We start from the raw sequence: 22,241 nt of genomic DNA, 5'->3' as shown, positions 1-22,241 counted from the left end.
ATCTCCAGTATGGCAATATTAAATTTCAGTAAACTATCCAAAATTATTTTGCCATTCTAGTTTATAAGCCAGAATTCCTTTATCTTCTCATTTTAAAGGGACCTTGATAACTTATACATATTATTCTTATTTGTGGCAGTTGTATACGAGTACTGTGTGTTCAGTTAAAAGGAAACTTGCAGGTATAAAAATGTATTTGAGGAACATGTCTTTACATAGTTGGTTGCCACAAAATAAGGGAATAACCCAAGCCACATGGCTTGAGAATTGTGATTACTTCCAAGTCATGTCATTATTTAAATTATAGGCAAAAATCTAATTTAGTTGTCAACATTATATTGTATGAAAAAAATAATACAGAACTGGCATCATAGATGATATTCAGTATGAATATATTCTACCATTGCCTAGATAGAATAAAAGATATTTTCAGTATCTACACATATGTTATAAAACATGACAAAATAGAAGTTTGCGCAAAGTCAATTTAAAAAAAATAAGCAGTTTAAATAGAATATAATCTGTCCTTAAAAATGTAAACATTGTTGCATTTACAAAAGGGCACATGTGAATTGTGTAAAGTTAATTGGTCTTATCCTTTCCATTGTGCTATTTATTTCCTCTAGAGTCAAAGTTATTTCTGCTACTCACTGAAGAAGAATGACACTTGCTACTGTATTTTATCTTAGTACAAATTTATCCAAACTCTCTTAGAATTAGCAGTAAACTGGAAGAAAAAGAATAAAGGCTAGGAGGAGGAAATTGACATTGTTTCTACTTTCAGTATTCACTCTCCAGATTTTGCTCAATACGTTGCTACTTTCTGCCGATACTACTTGCTTGTTAGCCAGATACAACTCCAGAAATAAGAACTTGATTTGGGGATTGGTAAACAGTAGGAACCAGGAAAGTATCAGGGATTTCTTCTAGAGGCTGTCACAGCTCATCTACTCTAGTTACTTTCTCCCCTTTGGAGTAGAGTTTGTTTTGGTCAGCATCGTCTGGACCATCTAAGATTACATCCCAGAGTATGATAAAGGGCCTGTCAGTGAAGGTTACTTTGTCAATTAAAACAAAATTTTTGTAAGGGGCTTGATATCCAGTAGGACATTGATTTATTTATTTACCCAGCAATTTATTTTTATGAAGTTTATTTTAATGATGTGAAAGGATGGTCCAGACGCTAGAGTTCTTGTTGTATCGAAGGTGCCTCCTTTATTACATTTTCTTCAACTTCTCTGCCTGAGTTACATTATTTTTTCTATTGCTGTATAACAAACCATCACAAATTTTACCACTTAGAACAACCTACATTTATTATTTACATTTTCTGATGATCAAAACTGTAGGTACAGGATTGGTGGTCATCTCCCAAGTCACCAGCTTTTGACACAAGTCAATTCCTTGCAGGTTTAAGATTGAAGTCCTTATTTTTTAGGATGTGCCTTCAGGTTGCCTCAATAGATATTGTTGTTTGCTTCTTGAGGACCAGCAGGAGAAATATCCCTGTCTTTAAATCTCTTTCCAATTTTTTATAACAAGGTTTTGTATAATGTAGCTTAATTAAGAATATTAAAAGTACCTTGGATTGCCAAAAGAACAAACAGATGTCCCGGAAGAACAACCAGAATGCTCCTTAGAAGAAAGGATGGTGACACTTCATGTCACATATTTTGGACATGCTATCAGAAGAGATCAATCCCTAGAGAATGACATCATGCTTGGTAAAATGGAGAGGCAGTGAAAAAGAGGAAGCCCCTCCATGTGATGAATCGACACAATGGCTACAACAATGGGCTCAAGCATAAGAACAATTGGGAGGATGGTGCACGTCTGGGTGGTTTTGCTCTGTTGTCAATAGGGTTGATGTAAGTCAGAACCAACGCCAAGGCACCCAACAACAATTAGGTGATTGGCATACCTAACAATATCAGTAATTCTGGTGACATAGTGGGCTGGTAACTGCAAGGTTAGCAGTTTGAAACCACTGTCCGCTGTGGAGAAAGATGAAGCTCTCTAATCCTGTAAATATTTTTGGGCTCAGAAACCCGTATGAGATTCTGTTGAGTTGGAATTGACTCAGAGGCAGTAGGGTTCCTAGTCTTTTAGAATAACCTTTGAAAGGAGCCTGAGGGGCCTGTGGGTCAAGCACTTGACTGCTAGCTGACAGCCTCATGGTTCAAATTTACCTAGCAGCTCCACAGAAGAACGACTTGGTGCTCTGTTCCTTTTAAGATTACAGCCTAGACTCCAAGCACGGTGGTTCTACTCCTTCATGTGGGTCACTCTGCGCTGAAACCAACTCAGTATACACCTAACATCAATAATGCTTCATGGTTCTCAACTCTGACCTCTGAGTTCTGGTTCTGTCCTCTGAATCATTCTTTTCTTTATTCTTGTAAAATAGCATGTATTTATTTCAACTGTGTAATTTTATCAGCTTTCTTCCTGCAAGTAGAATTTGGAGGTTCCAACATTTGCTGTTCATTTTATACTGTCTCCCCAAAATACAAGCTGGCAGTAATTTTGCTGAAACAGTTTTCTGAAGAACTCTGTGGGAGTGGGTTTTGTGTGGATTTTACAGAGATTTATTCCATTAAACAAAAGTTAAACCCATAGGGTCCCCCTCACCCCCCCACCCAAGATAATCATTTCTCTGGTGTGGTTTTTGTTGTTGTTGCTTTTTGGTTTCTGATGAGATGGCTGAGAGACAACTTTTAAACGTCCTCGTCAGTGGCCCAGTGGTCTGTTGAGAAGATCTGTGATGCACGCCCCTCTGACCTTTTGAATTTTCTAAAACTTAACTAGGACTTCTAGTTTTTCTCTTTAGCCTGAGTTTGGCTACCATTTCCAACTTCAAGCATCTATTGCCATTTGGAGAAGCTGGCAGTTCAAAATCATCTAATCCTGGCTGTTTTTCCTTAACCATCCGTTCCTCTGTGCCTTTCTTTACTCTTGTATTTTACCATAAGGAGTAGGAGGAAACTCAGTAAGGCCCTTAACCCTTCACTTACAAATCTCCTTTGTTACCCACAAGTTCTTCTTTCTATATAACTGCTGGATACACCGTCACGTATCTTTCTGCCTCTACATAAGAAGATCCCTTCCCCCTCCCCCAAATAACAGACTCCTCATCTTTTACCAACCACAAGGTAGGTTTAAATCCACCACCTACTCCTGGAGAAAAAGATGAGGCTGGCTACTCTGGTAAAGAACAATCTCAAAGATTCTGAGGAGCTGTTTGAATCTGCCCTCTAGGCTTCTGGGAGTCAGAATTGATTCAGTGGCAGTGGGTCACTTCCTTTTGCCCCCTCACCAAATTATCCAGATTATATTTATTTTTCCAGCAACTCCAAAACTACGCTCTCACAGTTTTAGTTATTTGTTTGCAGTAATACTCCATGAAGGCACTACATCTATAATCATTTTTCTACTGCCATGTAATTAGTCACTCCAGTGTAGTGCTTTAAAACATTGCAAAGTTCCCTTGGATTAGGAGCATGGTCCAGATTGGCTGGTTCCCCTTTGAGGATCACCCCCAAAGTGAATTCCTTGCGCCAGCTGAGACTCTGGTCTGCTTTCAGACTCGGGGTAATATGGCGATCTCACTGAGTGTAGTATTCCATAAGTGTGTCTATTTTGCTTATTCAGTCATCCACTGACGGGCAGTTGCTGTTGGTGAGAATCTACACAGCAAACACACACTAGCTCAGTGATTATACATGTACAGTTAACTCATCGACATCGATTCTGTTGTTTGAGTTGTTCAGCCCTGTTACCATCTTGCTAGTGTCCAGCGTGCTGCAGTGAGCAGAGGTGTGCACGTGTCAATTCGTGGGAAGACCAGTGGTAAAGAAGGGTGTTAGACATTGCTCTACAATCCACTACATTGTTTTCTGCTGGTGAGGTAGAAAGAACCAATAGGAAATTGGGGCTTTTTTTCCCCCCTTTATACTTTTCTCCTGGAAAACAAATATTATTAAAAGTCTTAGTGCTACAGAGAAGGTTTGCAGAATGCTGGCACTTTCTCTTCCAGTTCTTTGAAGCTGTCGTCTGAAAGCAGGGAGTAGGCCTACATGATTTCGATGTAGATAAGTAGTTGACACGAGCCAGAGGCCCAGAAGGAAATTTATACTTGTGTTTATTTTAGTTTCTTTTCTTTTAGGTGGAAAGGATCATGGAAAAGTTGACAAATGCTAAGCATTGCTCCAACTTCAATAAAAATGTTAAGACACATGCTGTTTTCTTCCTTGAGGCAGCATCCAATAAAAACTTTATCCAGTTTCATCTCTTTCTTAAAATCCTAATTCTTTCTTAGTCTTTTCCTAATTGTGCTAGACCACATTCATATATATATTTCTTTTACCTAATAGTACCTGATCTATAATACCTAATCCTAGTGGAAATAAATAGTAACATTTATTTTATTAAAGGAGATTAAATTTGTTTTTCTAGAGCTCTAATAGTATTTCTGTTGCTGTGTTTTATATAAATCTGTCTTACTGTTGACAATTCTAGATTATAAAGGAATAACTGGGAATAATTTTAAGTGATTTAAGGAGAAGCTTATTCTACATATTATAGTTATTCTAGGTTGGTATCATTGCTAGCTTGAATAATGGGTTTTTAAAAAAGTGATTCAATATTACCATAGACACATTTTAACTTTAACCACATATAAATTACATAGTACCTTAGATATGCCTGGCAGTTTGAACAAGAAAGATCGCAGAATTCTGCAACGGATTTTGGTTTCTTTAGTTTTATATATTTAAAGAGTTAACTCTTAGAAAACATATATCATTTTCAAAGATCAGAGATTTCGATTTGGATATTTCCAGTTTTTTCTTTATGGCTCATTTGGTGTCACGTATAAGAAATATTTGCCTAATCCAGAGTCAAAACATTTTTTAAATGGTCTTTTAGAGATTATGGTATACAGAGAAACTCATTTAGAATATTCTTTTCAAAGTTAAGATTCTGTAATGTAATTCTTAAACTTTTAAGGTCAATTTGATTATTATTTTCTTGTAGACCTAGGCAATTTTAAGTTGCTTTTAAGGTTCTGTCATTGTATGTATAATTCCATTTTAAAACTTCATTCATTAAAATCCCTTAAGCATTTTAAGATGAATTCATACAACCAAAAGTTGATTTTGAAAGAATTTCAATTGCCTGCCTGACAAAAGAAAAAAACACAGTTGCCAAGTACTTCAGCCACTTACACAAGTCGTTTTCTAAATTACACCGTTTAAGTCGCCCCATCTCAAGGCTAATCTCTTAATCTAGTTGACCCAATTCTCTTAGACATTATAAAAATCTGAAATACTAAATATGTGCAGATTATTTAAATTGTTTTATCTAAAAAAGTTTGTATGTTTTGTTGTGACTCTTCCTGGTTTAAAAGAAGATTGCCTATTAAGGAAATGATTACATTGTCATTTCATTTTCATTAGTTGCTTTCTCAATTCAGTCTGGAGTCTTAATGGCAGGAACGCCCTGAGCCACAAGTTAAGAGTGGATGAATCCTTGCCCCAAAGCAGAGACACACATGGATCTATACTTTAGGGTTGCATTATTTTTGAATCGAAGTCTTATGTTTCTGTTTTAGTTTATCCCAAGCCAATTTTCATATCACGTGACTGGGTTCAGTTAATTCTTTACTTACTTCATTCTGCCCTGAATCACTATTATGTACGTCCTATCAGTGAGTGTCACAAATCCTTCAGGATTAAAAGGACATCAGTTAGAATCCTTTCATGACTGTGATTCTGTAGCCAGTTTTAATGTCATGCCATCCTATGTTAACCAAAAACTAAACCCATAATAATAATAATCCTGGTTTTATATATAATTCACCTTTTATATTTGAATTTTATTTGGAAGAAAATGACTTAACAAGTAGCTTGCAACTTTCAAAAATTGAGAGTAGCTATTTGGTTACATTTATTGTAAAGCAGGATAGTTTTTAAATTGGGATTTAATACATATACCATCTCTTTTTGATCGCAAAATAATGCCAGTTATATATCTCTACCCATATGTCTCTAGTATTATACATCTAAGCACAATTAACTTTTAAAGGACTTTTAAACTCATTATTTCCCTTACCTATTAGTTGATTTCAAGCATTTGGTGGGTTGTTTGTTTCTTGTAGCATTCAAGGGTACTTAAGGCTAAGTCTTAAAATGTAAACAGTAGTGAAAAGAGATCTAATTAATATATTAGCTTTATAATGAAATGCATAAAGAAAGCACCATATTTTGCCTATTACACCAGGTCACTTTGGATAGCAAATAAAAACAACAGTGAGTGTTTTAATCAATACTTCAATCTTTATTCAAAACCGAAGCTTTCCTTTCCATAGCTGGTTAAGAGTTCAGCTTCTAGCTGAATGTCTGGTGCTTCAAAATCCTCAGCTCCTTTGAGAGGGAAAGAAATGGCTATCTGTTTCCTTCAAGTTACTGTCTTGGGAACCTGCTGTGGCAGTTCTGCTCCGTTTTATTGGATCTCTGCGATAATAAAGGCATCTGGCGGCTCAGTGGTTACTTGTTGGGCACTGATCTGAAAGGTCCCCGTATGATATACCACCAGCTGCTCCTCCGGAGAATGAAAGATTCTCTACTCCTGTGAAGAGGTACAGCCCTGACACTCGCAGGGCAGGCACTTCTCTGCTGCCCTATAGGGTTCCTGTGAATCGGCATACACTCAGCAGTGAGGTGATGACCAGTCAGTTAAGATTAGCTGCCGGTGGGAGGCAGTTGGATACTCTTTTTGTTGCCTATCTCTTTACTCAGGAGTTGCTGTATTGCTCTGACAGGATTGATGCTGGGGAAAGAAAACCGAGGTAGAGAGGCCAACAATGACCTGACTACTACTGTAAATGGCCTCATCTTTTCTGAGGTTTATAGTTGTATTTAAGGCTTTCTCCTGTGGGTGCTTTGTGGGCCTTCACCGGGAGCTAGACCACCTGTGACTTTCAGCAAGTTTTCCCTTTTTCTGTTAGCTAGTGCCTGTAACCCTCTAGGTCCGCAGTCTGGGGTTCTTTTAGGTCGTTCAGCATTGGATCTTTTTTCCCTTTCATTCTGTTTGGTATTTTATCACCTTTCAGGTGATTTGCTGGGTAGGATTTTTTTTAGCTGCCTTTAACCTATAATCCACACCTCCCAAATCCCCCCCTTTAAAGTGCTCAACCAATGGTTTTTAGTGTTTGGACAGAGCTGGATGACCACCACCCTTATCTAAATTTTACAACAATTTTATCAACGGGGCAGGATTTAAAATATTTCCAGCTGGCTCTTTGTGTGGTTCTGCTTTCTTATCTCTCTCCCCCACCACCCCACCACCACCTCAGCCCTGCTAGCCAGCTCCTGGTACCTATCCTTCCTCACTGTGGAGTTTTCTCTGTGCCCTTCCCCCTCTCCCTTACATGGACTACTGCTTCAGAATGATGGCCTTTCATTTCCAGAAGGTCCTCTTTGAAGCCTCTTTTACTGGGGAGGGAGGCATTAAAATCACACAACTCAGAAGGAATGTTTGTATGAAATCTTCTTTCTGCTTGTCACACACTGGATGTGAGCTTGAGAGCTACCTAACCAGTTCTCACCCAGACAACTTAGGCAAAGTGCTACAGGCGATTCTTGCTCATCTGTCACCTCGGTATCTCATTATTAATAGTTACTTGATGCCTCTGTTGAAACTTCCAATTTAATGTAGTCCGGCTTAGATAGCTCTTAGAAAGTATTTGTATTTCTACTCCCCACCTTCATCAAGCATGCTGTCCTATGATAAAGCATACTAGAGCCCAGAGGTTTAGGAGAGGGAGTCTTTCTAAAACAGTACCTCATGTTTTCTCTCTTAACTACCGCCTTACTCCTTTAAGTAGAGACCCCTCACAGGCAGCCTAGGAAACATTTGGGGAAAAAAGGAAAAGAGGAATAGTTGCTTTGTTTGAAGCTGGAATTACTTTTTAAAAGCTCAGTTAAAGTGTAATAAATGTAAATTAAAAGAAACCATTAGCTTTTCCTGTTAGTTAAATAAGCAAAGTCGTGGGGAGCAGGGAGGGAAGGGGGAAAAATGAGGAGCTGATAACAAGGGTTTATGTACAAAGCAAATGTTTTGAGAATGATGATGGAAACAGATGTACAAATGTGCCTGACACAATGGATGGATGTATGGATTGTGGTAAGAGCCCCCAGTAAAATGATTAAATAAGTAAACAGTCAACTTCTGGCTGAAATAAATTTTTTATTGGTTAATTTAATGAAGGTCATAATTATAGAAAATAAGTAACATTTTCAGACCCCTTTTGTCTTCTGAAACCATCTGCTTTTGCTTATGGGTCAAATAGATGCATTACACATTCTGCTCAAATTGGTTTGGTCTGAGTAGAAATCTTGGCAATCACTGTAAGGATGAGCCCCCACCCTCCTGGAGAAGTGTTAATTCAGGGAAATGAGTATAGGGGGATTTTGACCAGCTGCACCTGCCATTTCTATAATGAATATAAGATTATTGTGCACTATAAGGGGACCAATAATAAATAAAAATGTATCACTATAGCACCTATGATTTAGATGCCAGTAAAAAAGTTGACTGTATAGAAATGCCACTGCAAAGGCAATTTTGTTGGCTCATGTAACGCCATGCAGAATGTATCCATAAGCATACCGTATATACGCGAGTATTTTAACCAAATTTGTCATGCAGTTTTTGTGGCAAAATTAGGTGCCTCGGCGGATATTCGTGTCAGTTTATACTCGAGTATATACAGTAATCTTTTTTTTTTACTCCCACAAGCGCACTGCCGGACAGTGGTTTCCAGTTCATCAGACCCCTGTGCAGGGTTTCTGAGGCTATAACTCTTTACAGATCGCCTCGTCTCCTTTCCTCAGAGCCAATGGTGGATTTGAACTATCCGTAGTTCAAGAATAGTCAAGCCCATTTAGTAAAGAGTTGCCGTCCTGGGATCCCACAGTCCTATCCTGTCCTGCAGGGGTGCCATGAGTCAGAATCGGCTTGATGGCAGTGTGTCTGTTTTGGTTTTAGTGCTTTGTGTAGGGGGTAAGATGAAACCTGGAACTGCAGTCTGAAAGGTTTTCTTCAGTCCAGGTGGACTGCTTTGGTTTAAACATATATGTGGAAGCTCTTGCCTCCTGAGGTCTCTTTCTTCTTTAATGAAGTAACCATCACACGTTTCTCCAGTTCTGTCTCAGTTGTCCCAGATGGTCTAGGACAAATGGTTGTTTTGGGGACTTTTTCCTTCCAATTCCTTACTCTCTATCTTTTCATGGCTTAAATAAATTTGAGGTCAAATTAACTCATTCAGTAGACAGGGAGGACCTGGGAGGTGGGGGCTCGCAGTGTCTTATAACAAGTTGGAACTTTTCCTACTGTGAGTGCAGGTGGAACTAAGTTCCTGATGTGTGCATCACCTGTTCTCCTTGTTTCCCAGGTAATATGCACGTGTCACTGGCTGAGGCCCTGGAGGTTCGGGGTGGACCACTGCAGGAAGAAGAAATATGGGCTGTATTAAATCAAAGTGCCGAGAGCCTCCAAGAATTATTCAGAAAAGGTGAGGTATTTCATTCCTGATTTTTCTTGTGAATATTGAGTAGCTGTCAGGTTAGTGACTATTGTTTCCTTTCATTGCCCCATGCTTTTGGCAGAGTATGGAAAGGAATGCTTTCTCTTATCTCTTAGGGCTGAAAACACCCAGATCTTGTTTTACGTACGTGATTGTGCCAGGCACCACGGAGTTAATGGTGATCAAAACAAAACATACTCTGCCTGTTTGCCCCTTCTAGCTGAGTGTCAGAAAGTAAGCATTTAGTAAAATGCTCATAAGCAAATGTAAACAATGCAGCTGTGACAAGGACTAAATAAGAAGGGACTCAGATCCAGTAGACACCATCATAGGAAGGTTTTCCCTGATCAAGGTAGGGCTCTCTTGCACAAGTTCATCCTAAGCTAAGATGGGAGGGAGAGAAGGAGGTGATAAGGAGAGAACATAGTATGTACAGGTTTATCTCTTTGAGTTGTGATAATGTCGGCTGATCGTGCCTCCTTCGAGAGATGGTTACGTGGTCCAAATGGTAGTGTGGCATTTGGAGTAGGGAGAATTCATCACCCTTTGGCTGTCCATAAACTTTCAATATCATGATGGATGGTTCCATGTGAAAATAGTGTGTTCTGCTTTCACTATATATGAAACTACCAAGCTTGATCTTAGGAATAATCCACCTTTAAAATTACTTGAATGAATTAATCAGGTATAATAAACGTGAAAGAAACAGGTGAGGATTTGAAGGTTGTGGTCCTTCTCAAGGTGTGGTACCTGGAACAGCAGCAACATCATCACCTGAAAACCTTTTTGAAATGGCTGGGCCCCACACTTTCTTTTTTAAAAACTGCTATCAAGTAGAGCCACAATAAATCACAACCCCATGCACAGCAAAGCAAAAGGGCCCCGGGTACATCTCCAGCCCAAAGATTGCTAGTGGATCATACAATGATAACCTACAGACCTCCCACTGCCTGGTTTTTAGAAATCCATGATTGGCTTTAGTTCCTAAATCTTATTCTGGGAGCCCCGCTGAAAAGAGTTCAGCATGACTGGAATACACAGACCTCTACTGGACAGACCAGTGGTCTCCAGCATGGGAGATGAGAATTCTACCGCTGAACCACTACACCACAACCTACAGAAAAAGAAATTCTGGCGGTACAGCCCAGGAATTTTGTTCTAAAAGGACTTACGGTCTGTGTGATGCAAATTTGAGGATCATTGGAAGTTAGCATTGCCAAAGATTTGGAGCCAGATGAACTTTTGTGAATGGCCTAGGAGATGGCCCATGAACACAGGAGGGTCTGGGGCACAGGGGAGGAGTCTGTGGGGGCATAGGCTAAAGCTTTGCTGTTTTTCGGTTTCCTAGAACAGAAACTTGAATAAAACTGTTTTAGAGCCTTCTTATTTTTTTTTTTATAAATTATAAGTTTGGAGTTCTTAGTCAGAATTGACTCCTTGGAAGTCAGGTGAGGAAAGACTCATCGTATCTAATAACTTTTACCTAAGCTGACCGGAAGAGATCTGTATTTATACCCATTCTAAAGAAAGGTGACCCAACAGATTATACAAAGTAGATAATAATATCAGTATCACATTCAAGCAAAATTTTGCTGAAGATTATTTCAAGAATGACTGCAGCAGTAACTCAACAGGGAGTTGCCAGAAACTTAAGCTGGATTCAAAAGGGGACATGAAATGAGGGATAATATTGCCAATCTTGGTTGAAAGCAGAGAATAACAAATATGTTTCCTTGTCTTTTTATTGATTATGAAAGTCATTATAATGTGTGGGTCATAACAAGCTATGGATAATATTATGAAGAATTCCAAAGCACTTAATTTTGCTCATGCAGAGCCTTTACATAGACCACGAGGCTATGGTTCGAATAGAAAGAAAAAAAGATACCGAGTCATTTAGCATCAGAAATGGTGAGTGTTGGGATGATATCCTTTCATCATAGTTAGAAGTTGGACTATATGAAGAACAGAGCATCAAGATTAGAAGACTCATTATTAATAAGCTGTTATACGCAGGTGGCACAACCTTGATTACTGAGAGTAAAGAGGATTTGAGGCTCTGGTGAAGAGAAAAGTTTGTAACCTTTAGTATGGACTACATCTTAATGTTAAGAAAACAAAAATCCTCACAATTGGACCAATTAACAATATCATGAGTAAAGATTAAATTTGTCAAGATTTTATTTTACTTGAATCTACAATCAACATCCATGGAAATGGTAATCAAGAAATCAAATGACATCCATACATTGGGCAAATCTGCTGAAAACGACTTCTTCAAAGATTTAAAGAACAAAGTTGCCGCTTTGAAGACTAAGGTGCCCCTGACCCAAGCCATGATATTTTTAATTGCCCTACATACATGAGATAAATAGATAACAAAGGTAGATGGGAGAATTGCTGTATTTGATGTTTGATGTGGGCAAATAATATTGATTATCTCGGGCTAACAGAAGAATGAACAAATACATCTTTGAAAAAGTACAGCTGGAATGCTCCTTAGATATGAGAATGGAGAGAATTTGCATATTATGAGCAGGGACTACCCTCTGGGAAAAGGCATCATGTTTGGTAAAATGAAGCCCATTGAAAAAGAGGCAGGCCCTCAATGAGGTAGACTGACGCAGTGGCTGCATCCACAGCCTCACAGGTAGCAGTGGTGAGGATGGAGCAGGCCTGGTTCGTGTTTCATTCTGTTGGGCAGAGGGTCACTCCAGTCAAAACTGGTAGAAACTGTAATGTGTGGAGCACGCAGCCTTGCTTCAATGGTGTTGCTGGTAGAATTAGTCAATTAATCATCAACACTCAGTCAACTAATACTTAAGAAATACCTACTACCTGTAAAGCATTGTATGGTAACTCCAAGTAAGTAGGTGTTGTGTTGCCCTCCAGGGATTCCTTCAGATTAGATAGATGTGTGTGTGTGTAAAATGTCTCACTTCAAAATAGTGTTTGGCAAATGAGTAACACAGACAAGAACTGAAGATGTTCAGAGAACAGAGAGATGATATCTCTTTATTTCACTAGCAGTAGGATCACTACCCTGGCCACGACTCATACAGAACAAAAACCATTTTGCGTGCTCTGAGTATCTAAGGGCCTTTCTTTTGAATTTCATTTTGTTACTAGGAGTTGAACATTTTAATATAAAGTACTTGCCATTGAAAGGAAATTCTTGTGTAATGTGTTGGAACATTACAGTGCACCTACTGGATGTGCTTTCAAATTAACTGTAAGGACCTCAGTCTAATTGTTATTTCTTTTCTTTTGTCCTTCTCATTCTCAAATTATTTGTATTATAAGGTTCATTTGTCTTATAAATATTATGTAGTTAGATTTTACTTTCTTATCTAGCTGAGGGCTTGCTATTCTTTACAAAGGATGTTAAATAAATGTGGAATAAAGCTGGAGGAATTTCAATAAGTAGTCTCTCTTTTTTAATCATTTTATTGGGGGCTTATACAACTCATCATAATCCATATATACATCAATTTTGTAAAGCACATTTGTACATGTGTTGCCATCATCATTCTCAAAACATTTGCTTTCTGCTTGAACCCTTGGTATCAGCTCCTCATTTTTCCCCCTCCCTCCCCAACCCCCTCCCTCATGAACCCTTGATACTTTACAAATTATTATTATTTTGCCATATCTTACACTGTCTGACGTCTCCCTTCACCCACTTTTCTGTTGTCCATCCCCCAGGGAGGAAGTTATATATAGATACTTGTAATCAGTTCCCCCTTTCCACCCCACCCTCCTTCCACCCTCCTGGTATCGCCACTCTCAGCACTGGGCCTGAAGGGATCATCTGTCCTGGATTTCCTGTGTTTCCAGTTCCTATCTGTACCAGTTTACATCCTCTGGTCTAGCCAGATTTGTAAGGTAGAATTGGGATCATGATAGTGGGGGGCGGGGAGGCGAGGGGAGAGAAGCATTTAGGCACTAGAGGAAAGTTACACGTTTCATCGTTGCTATACTGCACCCTGATTGGCTCATCTCCTCCTGGTGATCTTTCTGTAAAGGGATGTCCTGTTGCCTACAGATGGGACTTGAGTCCCCACTCTTCATTCCCCTTCATTCACAATGATTTGATTTTTTGTTCTTCGGTGCCTGATACCTGATCCCTTCGACACCTCGTGATCACACAGGCTAGTTTTCTTCTTCCTTGTGGGCTTTGTTGCTTCTGAGCTAATTGGCTGCTTGTTTTCCTTCAAGCCTTGAAGACCCCAGACAGATAGCCGGGCACCATCAACTTTCTTCACCACATTTGCTTATGCCCCTATTTGTCTTCAGGGATCATATTGGGGACGTGTGCACACAATGACGTGATTATGTCTTCCTAGTCATATACTCTGCAGTCTATCTTGTTAAGTACCTAGGAAGTTGATTAAGCATTTATATAGCTTATATCAAAAAAATAAATAGCTTAAAGATTTTAGCTTTTATATTATAGCTAAATTTATTTAGGGGTCCAGTGGTCCTAGATAAGTAAAAAGCAATAAATGATGAGCCAGTTGTATTGCTAATGCAATAAACAACAAGAAATTGAAATAAATATTATTTGAAGGAACAGCAAAACATAGGAGAGGTTATAAAGACCTACATTATGAAAACTGAAAAACAATACTGGGAGGAATTAAACAAGAGTTAAATAAATGGAGAGATATGATTCATTTGTGATAAGTATTTTTCTAAGTTGATTTTTTTAGATACAATACAATGTCTTTTAAAAATCTCCATAGGCTTTTTTGGGTAGGAAGTGAGTCAATACTAACATTAATAGGGACAGTCACTGGACTTAGAATCGCCAAAACAACTTTGGAAAAGAACAAACGTAGAGAACTCATACTACCCGATTTCATGACTGATGAAACAAAGGTAAGCATGATGGTTACTCAGTGGAATGTATTGTACAGTCCAGAAATACACCCACACATAGATGATCTATTGGCACTCTTTTCAGTGAATAGTGCTATGCCAATTGGATATTATATACAAAATAAATACATGAAGTTATTTCATGTCATATATGAAATTAATATTGGCCTAAACATGAAGTTTGAAATGATAAAAGTTTTACACGAAAACAGGAGATAATATTTGTGACCACGTTTAGCATAGTTCTCTGAGATATGACACCAGATGCTTGATACATAAAAGGGTGGGGAGCAAAAGGGTAAATTAGATTTCACCATAATGAAAGCATCTACTCTCTAACGATATTCTGGAAATAAAGAAAAGCCAAAGGTCTGAGAGACAATATTTGCAAACCTCCTAACTAATAAAGGACTTTCCGCCAGAATATATAAAAACTTATCAAATCTCAATATTACCCAAAGAAACAACCCAGTAAAAAGATGGACAAAGGATTTGAACATCTAACCAAATAAGTTGTATACAGTTCAGATTTCAAGTAAGAACACCAGAAACATGCAAACAATTCAACATCCTTAGTTGTCAGGAAGAGTGTTTCCCTCATTTTTCACTGGTCATCTACCAAAGATGCCTTTGTTTTTTTTTTTTTTGAAGCAATTTGTCTTTCCTACTGACAAGTCCAAAGTAAATTAGCTGAAGCTTCCTTATCCTTGCTTCTAAGGGACATCCTGTTGTATTTCTCCTAGGACTGAAATGGTCATTCTTTTACCAGTTCATTCTATATGCAATCTTCTGTGCCAACATCCTACTTCAAACACAGTGCTTCTTCTCTTAAACTTCCCTAATTTAGAAGGGTACATTATGATAGTTTGGAAAGGGTAGCAGTTTCTTAAAAAGCGAAACATGTACCTACTCTATGGATCTAGGTAGTTTAAAAAACAAAACAACAACAAAAACCGGAAGCTGTGTCCATTCAAAGACTTTCACATAGAAGTTCATGGCAGTTTTGCTAGCTAGAAGCCAGCCACATCACTGTCAGCATAGGAATGGATTAGTAAATTGTAGCCTATCCATGTAATAGAATCCTAAATAGCCATAAAGAGTTGACTAATCATGCAATAGCATGGAGTCATTTCAAAATAATTAAGTTGAATGAAGAGGGTAGATAAGAAATCATACCTACTGACGATTCTAATCTGAAAATACAAACCAAGCTGTAGTGACAAAGCAGATCTGTGGTTGCTTGGTATAGGTGGTGCAGGAGAAGAAGCAAGGATTACAGAAGTACATAAGGAAATATTTGGAGGTGATGGATAAGTTCATTATCTTGATTAGGATAATGCTTTTACGGATGCAGTCCTGTGTGAGGATATCTGTTTGTGGCCTTTAAATATATGAGTTTGTTTCAAACTCATCTTTTTCACTATTAATTTGAAACACTATGTTTTAAAAAGATTTTCCATTGCAAAGCTGCTCCTAACTTCCTTAGCCAGAGGTTCATGTTCCATCTTGTAGAGCAAACTGCTGCAGAATTAGATTCTCCATTTCAAAACAAAACCAAACCAAAACAAACAATGGATTTCAGTGATCACTTCAAAGGAATCATTAAATTACATCGAAATAAATGTATGAAGGAAGAAACAAACATAAGAAGAGTTCAGAACATCGAAAATACAAAAAATTGGCAGAATGAAAAGATTTTATATACAATTTCTAGAAATTTTATATATAGTAACTTATAACTTTAATATGTAAAACAACATAACTAAAGAGAAAATAAATAAATTAAGGAGTAGTGATGACGATGCCACCTGGAGGATATTAAGACTGTGAAGGAGTTTCACGTTCGCAGAAGATCAAATGAACTCGATCCACATTCATCTGAGTTCCAAAAGGAGACTAGAGAGAATGGATAGGAAAATAACTAATGAAGCTCTGATAGTTAATAATTTTAGGGAATTAATGAAAAAATAGAAATCTTTAGCTTCTCGAAATTAAGTCACAGTCAAAATAAATAAAATAAAAATTTGAGATTGAAAGTACAAAATATTTGCAAACAAAGCTGATGGTGCCCGGCTATCAAATGATATAGCATCAGGGGTCTTAAAGGCTTGAAGATAATCAGGCGCACAACAAAGCCCACAAGGAAGAAGCACACCAGCCTACCCCAATGCAAACGCTGAAGACAAAATGGGTGCAAGGGAAAGTGCAGTGAAGAAAGCTGGTGGTGCCCAGTTGTCAAAATATATAGAATCTGCGGTCCCATAGGCTGGAAGATACACAAGGGGCCATCTAACTGAGACACAACAAAGCCCACATGGAAAATGCACACCACCCTGTGAGATGACAAGGCATGGAAGGTACCAGGTATCAGGCATCAAAGACAAAAAAAAAAATTGTAGCATTGTGAATGAGTGGGAGTGCAGAGTGGGGACCCACGGCCCATCTGGTGGAAATTGGACATTCCTTTGCAGAAGGGCTGTGGGGAGGTGACGGACCAGTCAGAGTGTAGTGTAGCAACGATGAAACATACAATTTTACTCTAGTTCTTGAATTCTTCGCCCCCCCCCCTCATCATGATCCCAATTATACCTTACATATCCGGCTGGACCAGAGGATGTACACTGGCATGAATAGAAACTGGAAATACAGGGAATCCAGGAGAGATGAGCCCCTCAGGAACAGTGGTGAGAGTAGCGATATTGGGAAGGTGGGGGAGGGGGAAGGAGAAATTGGAAAGAGATGACAAGGTCTACATGTAACCTCCTCCCTGGAGGACAGACAGCAGAGAACTTGGTGAGGAAGACATCAGATGGTATAAGATATGATAAAATAATAATTATTTATAAATTATCAAGGGTTCAGGGGGAGTGGGGAAGGAGGGGAAAATGAGGAGCTGATACCAAGGGCTCAAGTAGAAAGCAGGTGTCTTGAGAATGATGATGGCAACATATGTACAAATGTGCTGGACAAATGGTGTATGCATGGATTGTAAAAAGAGTTGTATGAGCCCATAATAAAATTTAAAAAAAGAAAGTACAAAATATAATAGGCAAGAAGAAAATGTAAAACTAAAAAGAAAGATGAATTACCTACATAGAAAAAAATAAGCTTGATAGGATTTCTAATACCTATAGTAGAATGAGAATTTGATAGAATAATCTTAAAATGACTAGAGAATAATTCATAATTATTTTAAAAATGGAAAAAATTCAAAGAATATAACTCAACATTGAGCATCACTTGATAATAGAAATGTGTTATAACTCACATATTTAATTTAATGTATAAACATCTTGTTTCATTGTTTAATCAATATTAAAAAGCATTAATAAGATGCTACAAACTTTAAAAATATGAAATATTTGAAATCTACTGTATATTTTGTTGGTTGTTTTCAGGCTCCATCCGCTCATAATATTTAACACATAGTGACCCAACATACAGCAGAATGAGACGCTACCAGCCAGTCTTAAAATGGCTGTCAGGCTTGAGCCCATTGTTGCAGCCTCTGTCCCTATCCATCTCATCTAGAGCTTTCCTCTTCACCGATGTTCAACTTCACTGAGCATGATGCCCTTCTTCAAAGACTGGTCCTCCTGATAACACATTCAATGTATGTGAGATGAAGTCTCCACCATCCTTCTGGCCATACAATCTCCAAATCAGATTTGTTTATTCTGGCAGTCCATGATGTCTTCAAGATTCTTTGACAGTGCAATATACAACAATGGAGGCGGGCATATCTGACATCCTCTGATTTCCATATTTCCCCAAGGCAGAGATCAGACATGCGTCCATGTTCTACCCTTTTAACTTATTCTGACGCCAACCATTCAGCCCATGGCACTCTGTTTCTATGCTTGGTTCAACAATTCATTCCATTGGCCACACAGAAATCACAGACAATACTCACAATTAAGGAGACTTCTTAGGGAAGTTAATAGGTTACTAGTTAGGATCAGCAAGCCATAAAAATAGAATCATTGTTCTACAACAACACAGCTCCTCAGCCAGCAGCCAGCCAAGTCTCTTTCCAGTCCTCAGCCTCTGAGCTTTTGCCTCCTTTGGCCAGAAAGCCAGCCCACCTGTGTGTCCCTCTGTCTCTCAGTTGCGCAGTCGCAGGCCAGATAAGGAGAAGGTGCTCTAGTGCACCTGGTCATAGTGGACTCCGCGACTTCCCACAGAGATCTCGGATGTGCTTTTTCAAATGGTTCTGCTCCTTGTTTCTATTGTTGCATCAAAGAAGGCTCATTCCTGTTGTCAGAAGGGGAGTAAAGCAAACTGGTGAATGTCCTCTATTAGTATATACATATATACATAGTCCCATCCCACTATTTGGTAGGAGTTACAGAGACTTGGGTAGAAGAGCCACGTTAAACAGTTTCACTCTGCCGCAGCGAGCACTCTAATTCATCGGCATGGTTTCTTCAGCACTCTTTACAATTCAGTGTCCCACTTTCACACGCACATGGGGTGATCGAAAATGCCAGGGTCAGGCACACATTAGTCCTCAAAGTGACTTCCTTGATCTGGGACATTTTTGAGGTCCTGGGCAGCAGATTTGCCCAATGCAACACATCATATGGTTTCTCGATTGTTGCTTCTGTGCGCAATGATTGTCAACTCAGGCAAGCTGACATTTTCTATAACTCCAGTCTTTTCTCTGTATATCATGATATTAACTATTGGTCCAGTTGGGAGGACTTTGATTTTTAAAATTTGGTTTATTTTGTACTTACAGTATGCTCTCAATTCAGATTACCGTACAGATGGAAAAGTAGATTCACATGCCCAAGTTGTTACAAACACACTTAAAATTTAAGTAAGTGACTAAAAATTTTAAATCAAAATTAGTTATGTAATTTTATATAGCTCTTTAGTTACACTCCAAAAGGCTCATTGTCATTGAGTAGATTTTAATTCATAGTGAGCTTACAGAACAGGGTAGAACTGCCCATGGATTTCTGAGACTGTGACTATTCATAGGAGTTGAAATTCTTGTCGATCTCCCTCAGTTACACTAATGACATTTTAAATTTAGAGAAAGCTTGTGACTACTGTAGTAGTTTGTGCAGTTAGAATTTAATACTTTGATAAACTGTGGCTTAGGATTATGATTAAAACATTTTTCATACAAAGGTTAAGAGTAGCTACCATTAAAAAAAACCCAAAACTCTCATTGAAGGAATTACTAATGGACATTTTAGAATAAAAATATCTAATCCAGAAAAAAGAAAAACAAACAATGCAAAACAAAATAGTCAATAATGAGAAGAAATATAAGTAAGTATAACTGTTTAAAACATTATTGACATCAAATTTTAAATGATTGTATTTAATAACGTAAGCAAAGTAAGGAGTCTTGGTGGCTCGGTGCTTAAGCACTTTGTTGTGAACTGAAAGGTTGGTGGTTCAGCTCTGCAGGGGAAAGACGTGTTCCTTTGCTTTTGTACAGGTTTATTGCCTTGAAAGCCCTGTGGGCATTTCCCCTCTGTGCCTAGTGTCACCACGAGTCTGATTTGGCATAGGAGCCCTAGTGGTGTAGTGGTAACGTGTTGGACTGCTAACGGTAGGGTCAGCAGTTCCAAATCACCAGTCACTCCTCCGGAGAAAGACAAGACCTACTCCCGTAGAGAGTTACGTCCTCAGAAACTCTCAGGTGTAGTTCTGTCCCATCCTGTAAGGTAAGTATGAGTCAGAGTCAACGCAATGGCAGTGAGTTTGAGTTTGTTTTTGAGGTGACAGGACTTAATACAGTCTAAGATTTCTATTCTGTTCAGGAAAATGGTAACTTTCTAATTACATATACCACAGTCAAATAGCCTTAAAAGAGATAGAGTCATGAGAGACAGACAGACAGACAGACAGACAGAGAGAGAGAGAGAGAGAGAGAGAGAGAGAGAGAGAGAAGAAATGTGAAGTAACTGAACACATGAGAAGGATGCCCAGCACTGGACCTTAAAGTTACTTCTTGTTTGTTCAGTTAGAGGTAGTATAGAAAGTTTTTATGGATTAAATTTTTTACCCAAAGCTTTCTCATGTGTATGCCGCTTTAAAAAGACCACATGCCAACCACTCTCTTCATAATACATTCTTAAATGTCTACAACCATAATTTTGTTGGTGGGGAAGGTGTGTCTGTTGTCTTGAACGTGCTGCATCTTGCCCTGCATTCATAAAGTCAGAATTGACAGGTCCTTCAAGTTAAATGTGTTTGAAGCAGATAAACTTACCACATTTGTTCTCTGGAAACAAGCTATAAAGCATGAAAATAATATCTAGATTCTCAAAATAATATGAATTAAGAAATATATGTAGCACTTAGTAATAAGCCAACCCTCCTCTTACAAACACGCACTTGGGACACTTTTGATATGAAATTATTTTGACTCCAGATGTTACAAACAGACCATTTTATAAATTTAAAGACATTTAGGAGAAAAATTGGCTGGAGGTCATATTTTATAGCCCCAATTTTACTGAGAAATCTCATTTTGCTCACTTGATGTTTTAATTTTTATTCTTATAGGATTTAAATTTTGGGGAATATATTATATAACAAAGAATCTTATTAATTAAGAGTACTGCCTGGATAAAGGTTCGCATAGACCCACCCATTTAAAGACCATTCCCTCCTTCACACTCCCTCATAGTCCATTCCTGGGTACTTAGGGTGATGATGATTATGATTTATATTACCCAGATTAGTGTGGCCCATTTTTAATACACAGAAAATACAATGTGAACCCTTTTGTTCTTGACATCTTTTGCTCAGCATTATGATTATGAGATTAAGCTACTTTATGCAAGTAAGCTTTATAAAGGGTAACAAAAATTTGGTATTTAATTATTTTTCCCCTATTCAGAATATTTTTAATAATAAACAATTTAAAAAGGTATTCATCTTGTAAATTGTTTTGAAATTCAGCTATAGAATGGTTAGAAAATGAATGTCAATGTAAAAAGACAGGTTAAAATGACTAGAGTAGTTCAGGTTTTACTTGGCTCTGATTTCTTTCTCCGTCAAGTCATTGTAAGAAATCTGTTGCTGTAGCTAGCTCCACTGCTCAGGGCTTAAAGGCATGCCTTTTCTTCCTGGTTTCATTGTATCAGTCAGGACTTTGCTTTTAAAATCTCAAACCCTGACATGCCTAATTTTCCCCTCTCTGCTGCTGCTCTGCTTAGAGGATGACAGGCTCTTACACCTCCACAGTCTTTTGCTTCTTTACAGGCTTTTCTGGAATAACTTGCTCTTTCCTCTTTAGCTGTTTGTCTACTATCAGAACCACTCCCAGAGGAACTGAAAGAAACAAGTTCCTTTGATTTAGGCACGGCTCTGCGCCTGCAGCTGAATGGCCTCTGCCAGCTTATTCGTGACTCCATTTTGACTGTAATTAAGCATACACTTCATTGATAATAATTATGCAGTAATTACCATTATCTGTTTCTAGCTTTTCACCACTATTTGTTCTTAATTTCTAATGTTTCCACTACAGCATGTAGAAGGTTAGTACCTCTTAAGCAATATTTTTCCCCAGCCTCTGATCACCTGTTACTATTCAGTCCATTCTCATGCATGGCAGCCCCAAGTGTTACAGAATAGGACTGACTCATGGGGATTCCAACCTATCATTTTTTCAGAAGCACATCACCACACTTAAAAAACAAAAACAATTCACGACAGGTAGGTGTGAACCAACAAACGTTAGGTTAGTCATTGAGTACAAATCATGTACAATACCTAGGGGCCAACCAACTGGAAGGGATTCATATTT

General features: G+C 38.3%; 1 protein-coding gene across 17 annotated transcripts in view; it reads left to right on the top strand.

Annotated features, from left to right (window-relative positions):
* PTPN13 (protein tyrosine phosphatase non-receptor type 13) overlaps nucleotides 1-22,241 on the top strand; it is a 234,606-nt gene that overhangs the window by 38,533 nt on the left and 173,832 nt on the right. For all 17 annotated transcript variants that reach the window (XM_075544059.1, XM_075544061.1, XM_075544052.1 and 14 more), the window contains exon 2: nucleotides 9,455-9,574. In XM_075544059.1, coding sequence (XP_075400174.1) covers nucleotides 9,460-9,574 — 115 coding nt within the window. In that variant the 5' untranslated portion in view covers nucleotides 9,455-9,459. The remainder of the gene's footprint in view (nucleotides 1-9,454; nucleotides 9,575-22,241) is intronic.

This window comes from Tenrec ecaudatus, chromosome 3 (assembly GCF_050624435.1).
Source record: "Tenrec ecaudatus isolate mTenEca1 chromosome 3, mTenEca1.hap1, whole genome shotgun sequence".
Lineage (NCBI taxonomy): Eukaryota > Metazoa > Chordata > Mammalia > Afrosoricida > Tenrecidae > Tenrec > Tenrec ecaudatus.
The sequence above is the reverse complement of the archived record's forward strand: the minus strand, read 5'-3'. Positions and strand labels throughout refer to the sequence as shown.